Raw genomic sequence first — 8,038 nt, 5'->3', positions numbered from 1 at the left:
GTGATAGTGGTACAATGACAGTAAAGTCTTATGTGATTTTAACCGGCATAAAGCCTTTATTACGAAATAATAAAGAAAACTCCTACTTCACACTAACGGTTGTTCTCTACGTTTTACTAATGTATGCCACTATGAAAGGTAATTTTTAAGTCTTTTTTTTTTCGTTTGTGTGTGTATTGTAGCCTGAAGACGCAGCTGTATTAATGCAGAAATTTCCAGCAACAATGAAGGCAGCATCAAAGCTCCGTTATACCGTCGCGTGCAACAGCTTCACCGCGAAAATCTTATGTCACGTGACAAGAGAACTGCTGGAGACAGGTAAAAACCGCAGACAGCAAAAAACATGCTGAGCTTTAAATTAATTAGTATTAAGGCTAGAGTAGAACTGTAATATTAGTCTGTTTGAATCAAATTTAGCGTTAAAATGACTAAAAATAATCCAGCGTTAGCTTGCTACTTATATAATTACTGCATTAAGTCAAATTTAGCTAGTAAATGTATGTATGTATGTAGCTCTTACACATTACTCACTGTGTTTTAGTGTATTCAGAGCTGATGTAGAAACCGTCTTGCAGAGGTTGAGCTGAAGCCCAGTTCCTGACTTCTGTTTATTTTTATTTTTTTTATTTATAGACTGTGCAGAGGTTATAAACAAAATGGCTGCTCACACCTATATCGCTATCTGTGAGCTGCATCCCAACATCTCTCATTCAGTGAGTTCAACTGATTTTTTTTTTTAACTTCATGTCCTTTATTTTCTTTTTTTTTTCTCCTAGGGCTTATACCCTAATGTAGCCCAGTGCATTTTCAGGCTTGTTTTAGCGAGTTTAATTAAATAGTATAATGCACTCCCGTTGTCCTTGTAATGTTTTCCAGAAAGTGGCAGGCATCATCATTGGAAAAACTGACGTCAAAAGCTTCCCTGACAGAAAAAGTTCGTATCCTGGCTGTATCTCTATCAGTGCATCATTATTTTCAACGTTCCTCCTCTGCACTTCAGTGTCTTGTACACCAGCGCCCTCTCCTGGTGGTGATTTTTAGGTTTCTTTTTTTCTCCGTTGAACTGCATCACTACACTAACCCTCCATTTCTGAAATACAGATATTGGTATGGACAGATTCACCTTTGGCTTCACTGTTAAAGACTCTCCGGACTTCTTCATCAACGTGAGCACTTGGGGAAATGATGCCTATGTCAACGGGCTGGCCAGCAGCTTCAACATTGGGGACTGTGGTGAGAAAGTCTCTCTCAAAGTTGTGTAGATTTCTTTTACTGTCCTCTTTCCCGATTAAAGTAATTTTTTAATAAACTGAAATATTTTTAATGTATTTCTTGCCTATAGAAATTACATAATGATGCTTGGAAACAGAACTGCTTCTTTTTCTTCCTTTCCAGTCACAATTGAAAACCCTTTAGTTGCCACCAAAGACCTGGAGAAAGGAGATCGATTTTGTCCTGCAACACCGAGGTAATTTAGCATTTTAAGACAGATGGTATCTAAGAAGCATGTTCTCCTTACTGTGCTTTTAGGTAGCTGATGGCAAGTGAGGCAAACATAATGTAACACTGTGCAAAGCACGGTGTAACAGGGAGTAATGTGTAATGATAGCATCTGCTGTCTCAGCCACTACAGGCTGCTGGTGACGGAGGCTCATTCCCAGGTGTGTCTGTGTGCTGATATGGACACCATTGACAGACTGCTGCCATTGATTCACCTGCCTGTTAAGGACTCCAGAGATTTCTACTCTCTGGGAGACATAGTGGCCAACGGGCAAAAGCTGGATGGTTCGGTGATAAATATACTTGCTGCTGTAAAATCGGTAGGACACTTTAAGGCTTCAGTCGCTCAGTGTTACACAGGAGTTTGAGAAAAGTTCCCTTTTATACACTTAAGGTTTTGTGTAGAGTGCTGAAAGCTGTTAATCACAAAGACTTTTTATTTACATATTTATTGTGCTGAAATTTTCATGACCCCACCTCACCTGCTTTTACTGAGGTTAGTGTGTTTTTTCCTGTTTTTCCCAGAATGCTTTTCTATACATGCATGGACAAATCTGAGAACACTGCTGCAATGTGCAGTAAAGGCAATGAACATTACACTAACTAGGGAAATAAATATTTGAGTTCTTGAAAAATGACATGTATCAAGATTAACTTCACTCTGATGTCAAATGAAAATTTACTCTCAGTAGCTTAGCTTGCACTATTTAAAGATTAAAAAACTGCTGTCAATGTCTCTGTAAGATGATTATTTTTTAAAAAAATGTGGCCAGAATGTGGCATAAAATGTTGATTATTGAACTCATTTTTCTGGATTTTGTTTTGTGGCTAAATCCTGGCAGCTATATATTTACAGTTTAATTATTACAGTAGTTTTTATTCTATATTCAAATTCTCAGCAATCAAATAGGCAATGACCTTTCCAAAAGCATTCCCAGTTTTCCATAATGGCATTTTAAAGACTCTTTAAGTGGGAAAGAAAACGTTCTCTCTTTCTATATTAGCGTGCAAAAGTTTTGTGCCACTGCTCATCGTCAGTCTTTAACACTGAACTCTCTTAGGCAGCTTTCCTTCTTTCTGTAGTCAGGAACAGTTCTCCAGGCTTCTGGAAGGACTTTCAAAACTGGCTGCCAATTGTTCCATTGTTCATCAAGATGATCGCACACTGCTTTAATAATGTTGAGGTGGGGTCTCTGGAGAGGCCAGTCTGTGACTGATAGTGTTACTGATGATGATTTGAACCAGACATTTCAAATTCGTCTTTGTCACTCCAGAAGACCTGTTGGGCTTTTAGTCCAGTTCTTGTGTAATTTTCATACCTCAGCCTTTTCTCCATGTTTACCTTCCTTAAGAATTGTTTCTTGACAGCGACACTTGCACTGAGACCATTTCTGATGAGGCTTCAGTGAACTGTAGATGGATCAAGCGTTTCTCAGATACTCTGTCAGGTCTTTTCTGGATTGTTTCCTAGATTCTCAGATACTGTTCATCTGCTAAACATAGTTTTTGCCCCTCAGCTGTAAAAGGCCACCTGTTAGACACCCAAAGTTGTGAATGTGATAACTCGAGAACCAGGTAACACAGGATTTTGAAATGCATGCCATAGGTGCATCTACTAAAAATCTCATATGATCTCAAATCTCAGTGACGTCAACCTCCAGATTAAGGTCAGATGGTTAACTTCTCTGAAAATCATCTAGGATTTTCACATTGAACTGAAAGCCTGTGTTTATTTGTTCTGTAGCATCACAGGTTGTGTAAACTTAGTTTGACACTAAAGAAGAAATAAATAAACGATAATCAACCAAATTCTTATTGACCTGGTTTGACCCAGTGTGCTCAAAAATTTAGATTTCCAAAGACAATGCAATAAAGTAAAAAACGCTCAGTAGAAACATTTATAGCATGTTTACGTGCTTAGTAGATTCTTTGTCAAGTAACAGATTGCAATCATATAAACTTGAGTATATTAAATGTATTCATATTTTAAGAGGTGGTTTTCAGTTAGTAAAATATGTATTTTCCAACTTTGCTCCCACATTGATTAGATGGTGTTTGTTTGGTTTTGTTTTTTCCTCTACCATAAACTGAACTATGGTGGAAAATAGTCTGTTAAAAGTTTCCTGAGCTGAAAAACAACTTTAACAAGAAAAGAGAGGGAGGGTTGTTAAAAAGTGGCTCGATGTTGGATTATTAAAGTCAGTCACGGAAAAGCCACATAACCTGTCAGAGAGACGCTGTGGTGGGAACCCTGATGTGTATGAGTGTGATGAGTGAGCGATCAAATAAGTTGAGTTTTCATTTACATCTTATAAATTGTCAATTAGCCTACACTGTGTCTGTGTTTGTGTGCGTGTGGTTTCATGGTGAATGGTTGTTGGTTTTGGAACATACCAGCTCACCATAATGGCCCCAAAGTTCACACACGGGCCAGACCTGATCTCAGTGTCACATGAAAGGGAGATAGTGTGATAGGAACTTCAAGCGACCGTGTTTGCATTTTCAGATCGGAGACACAAAGCAGTTCACCACTTCAGACGGACGCAGAGGGCAGAGGCTGGAAGTGAGGCTCTTTGATGACTCCGTCTTATCCTTCCCCCTCGTCTGGTGTGTCAAAGGCATTTATTAATTTGGAAAATGAACGTAGATTTATTACTTCTGTTGCTTTTGTGCCATATTCCATCTTTACTGCCTTTTGTATCACCGCTGTGTCTCCTTAAGCGACCACAAATTTACATTAGCGATACAACGTCTTAGATTGCCCCTCTGAACTACATGTGTGTTTGATTTTTGACTGTGCTCTCCCCTGTGTGACTCCCTGACCTCTGTCTCACTCACAGCTGGGACAGAGAAGCCATTCAGCTCATGCAACCTCTGATACCCAGGGAGACGGGTAGGTTTGAGGGCTGCTGCTCTTTCTCCGCCGCAGAAATGAATCTTTATTTAACTGTTATTCCTGCTCGTCATGTCCCATTAGCATACTGCGCTGAAGACAAACACAGCGGTGGTTACCTGAGATCCAACCGCGTGTTTGCGTTTAAGATGGTTTTCTGTTGTTTCAACTGTTTTTCTTCATTCCAAGTGCTCTTCATAGCCGACGCGAAGATCAGCTTTGACAGCTTTCGCAGCGGCATGGTGGCAACTGTTAACTCGAAAAGCATTATCACTGTCAATCCTGGTAAGAGATCACAGCGGCACTTAAAAAAACACAGGCTTTGATAGAGATTTAAATGGTGTAACTGATTAAAACAAGACTGAAATGCTGGTTTTGGACAACCAATCAGTCATGGTAGACAGTGAAAGAAATGGAGCTTTCCTTCCTGCTGTGCAGGGAGAGAAACATGCTAGAGTCAATCATAATTTGTTTTCAGACACCCGAGAGGCCAGCCTGCTGTTCAGTTATGCTAAAGAAGTGTCAGAGTCTGGAGCTCTGGATCAAGATGACATGCCAGAGGATGTCCCTGGTAAGTTATAATGAGTTCCTGCCATGACTTCCCCATATTCATATAAGTCAGTCTGCCCATCTAAATGTAAAAGACTCTTTGAATTTGAGGCATCAGAAGCTGTTATTTCCCCTGCTTTTGTCTTGGATCTTTAAGCAAAAGATTATATTATATAAAATAATTATATTTTCAGTTACAGAGGGCATATAGGAAAGTTTAAAAGGTGAATGCAAGATGCTATTATCAAATCATAAAGTCATTTTCCCCACTTTTGGTAAATCCCCTAAAAAGAGCAAAACTAACAGGATCCGACAGACGAGTACGGCTAACTTGTGGCTTAGACCTCCATCACTGACCAGTGGTAGCACAGTCAGTTCAGCTCCTCATTAAAAGCACATTACCAAGCCACACAGTTACACTAGCTGCTGTTTTTCTAGCTGCTGTTTTTCTTCTTGAAAATGAAAACCAATAGTTCATTTATTTTATTTTTTTTCTCAGTCCACATAGAGACCTTCTGGTGTAAAGATTTTCAGGCTTTAAGAGTGTTTCCAGAGGAGGTATTTAGACTATGATGCCAATACATTTTTGATTTTGCCGTTCACTGAGACATGCGAGTGTGAGATCAAAAGTTTTAGCTTTAATTCCCTGGTAGTTACATCTAGATGTGTTAAACAACATAGAAAATATGACTTACCAGTCCAAAAACATGTTTTCCCACCGATTAAATTGCTGAGGAGGAATTTCTTTCTTTAATGGGGCGACCGTGGCTCAGGGGGTTGGGAATCGCATCTGTAACCGGAAGGTCGCCGGTTCGATCCCTGGGCTCTCTGTCCTGGTCGTTGTGTCCTTGGGCAAGACACTTTACCCTACTGCCTACTGGTGTTGGCCAGAGGGGCCGATGGCACGATATGGCAGCCTCACTTCTGTCAGTCTGCCCCAGGGCAGCTGTGGCTACAACCGTAGCTTGCCTCCACCAGTGTGTGAATGTGAGAGTGAATGAATAGTGGCATTGTAAAGCGCTTTGGGTGCCTTGAAAAGCGCTATATAAATCCAATCCATTATTATTATTTAGTATATCAGTATCCTGCCTCCTTTATTTTGCAGTGGAAACACATCAGGATTTTCTTTGTATAAAGACTGCAGACTGTGACAGTTTATTAAGTATACCTTGCTAGTAATTTGGTTGAACCCCATTTTCCTTCAAAACCACCGTAATTGTTGCTGGAAACGTTGCTCAGAGATTTTGGTCCATATCGAAATGACAACATCACACAGTTACTGCAGATTTTCCGGCATCACATCCATGGCAGGGCTCTAGACTAACTTTTTGCCATGGTTGCACTGAAGCTAGGCGCACTCAAATTTTCAACCGCATCGCTTAACACCACAGTTTTACATGTGCACTGTTTTGGGAGGAAATTGCAGTCCATACAGACAATATTCATTTGTAAATGATTAACTAACAATCTTGTGCTTAAAGTGCTTTGGCACTCTTTCGTCTTGATCATGTCTACATGCTTAAATGCATTAGGCTGCTGCCATGTGATTTGCTGATGTGTGCTAATGAGCTTTTGAGCAGGTGTACCTAAGAAAGTGCCCTTTAAGTACAAGTGCTGCTGTTTTGGTCTGCAGTAGAGTCCATCACAGACGTTTACACAGTGAGCCAGCTGATGCAGAAGGCCCGAGAGAATCCCGAGGCTTTATTTGGCATCACATATAGTTTCATCTCCAAGCTCGACCTCGACTCGTCTGCTTCAAAAGTCATCAAGACACGGTGGTAAATTCACACATTGTTTACTAACTATAACCATGACAGCCACTTCCTTGAACAAGAACAAAGAGCAGCTTATTGCTTTGTCTTTGCTTCAGCTCGAAATGCAAATTCCTGGTGACTGAGGACTTGAACAGCTGCACCAACCAGTTATGTCCAGGAAAGGGTCAGATTGTTTCAGCCACTACAGGCTTTGATCTCCTGGTGGACTTCACAGACCACACCGGCACTCTGCACGCCTGCAGCCTCAGGAGCCCAGTGGCAGAAAAGGCTCTGGGATGCACAGTAAGTATCAGTTCATAGAAAGACGATTCTCCAGTCTCAGTTCTAAACCTTGTGCTCCTACACCTGTGCTGTATGGCTCAGATGTCAGTTACAAAATTCTGTAAATATTCTTTATTTTGTAGCTATTGCTCAGATGAACCTCCACAATCCAGTAAATGAATGGCGGTGGTTGATAGCTTTGCCACATCACCTTTTCTGTTTGATCTGATTCAGACAGAGGAGTTCATCAGTTTGACTGATGGTGAGAGGACTGCAATGAAGTGGAAATTTCTTTTGGAGAGATGCAAAATATATGTGAAGGTACCTTAGCTTTTGATACCAAGCTGCAAAAGCTATTAGCTGTAAAAACAAAGTGTTGAAAAAAATCTCATGTGCTGTAGATCATTCCTTCTCCTAAGATGAAGAGTGGAATCAGGGGCATGGTCCTGGACTGCTCGCTGGCAGATCCAGGAGAGGTGAAGCAGCACATGTCTGCCCTGCTGCAGCAGCGCCTGTGATCAGCACCCTCACTCACAAGTTTCAGCTTCCTGCCTCACCTGCTGTTTGGTCTTTGGACTCACATGTTAACAAGAGGCTTTCATGCATGTGCACTTTGAGTTTTAATTATTACCAATTATTTATTAGGACTCCAGATTATTTAATGTATTTATGTAAAAGTATTTATTTATAAACATGCTGCTAAGTTGTTTGACTTTAAAGCTGTTAAACTTCATCAGCTCCATGTTAATGTGTTATGTTTTACACTGCAACTTTTATGTTCCATTATATGAAAGCTAACGAGCAGTCTGGGTTCAAAACATCTCCAAATATGCACAAGTTAGACAATAAGCTGTGTTCTTCATGTTCTTCAGTCATTGGAGCCCCTAGAAGTGTGTGATACATACTTTTGAGGCATTTTTAAAGATAAGGTACTGCTCTGTTTAAAAAATTAAGTCAAGTTGACACCATTTAATCTCTGAATTTTATGCATTAGTTGATGAAAAGGTTTTTCTGTTCTTCAGACCAAGAGTCATAAAAATATAATGGATTTTCTGGTCTT

General features: G+C 40.2%; 1 protein-coding gene across 1 annotated transcript; it reads left to right on the top strand.

Moving 5' to 3' along the window:
• The first annotated feature begins 209 nt into the window (after positions 1-209).
• meiob (meiosis specific with OB-fold) lies at positions 210-8,026 on the top strand. The gene is made up of 14 exons (XM_004562308.3): positions 210-318; positions 634-713; positions 877-934; positions 1,102-1,233; positions 1,396-1,468; positions 1,625-1,820; positions 4,007-4,107; positions 4,341-4,393; positions 4,583-4,678; positions 4,872-4,964; positions 6,576-6,720; positions 6,813-6,999; positions 7,213-7,299; positions 7,380-8,026. The coding sequence occupies exons 1-14, from the start codon at positions 225-227 to the stop codon at positions 7,494-7,496; spliced, it is 1,512 nt and encodes a 503-aa protein (XP_004562365.3). The 5' UTR covers positions 210-224; the 3' UTR covers positions 7,497-8,026.
• Positions 8,027-8,038: the final 12 nt, after the last annotated feature.

The sequence above is a fragment of the Maylandia zebra genome, linkage group LG8, assembly GCF_041146795.1.
Source record: "Maylandia zebra isolate NMK-2024a linkage group LG8, Mzebra_GT3a, whole genome shotgun sequence".
In the NCBI taxonomy this organism is placed as follows: Eukaryota; Metazoa; Chordata; class Actinopteri; order Cichliformes; family Cichlidae; genus Maylandia; species Maylandia zebra.
This window is presented reverse-complemented; position numbering and strand designations above follow the sequence as displayed.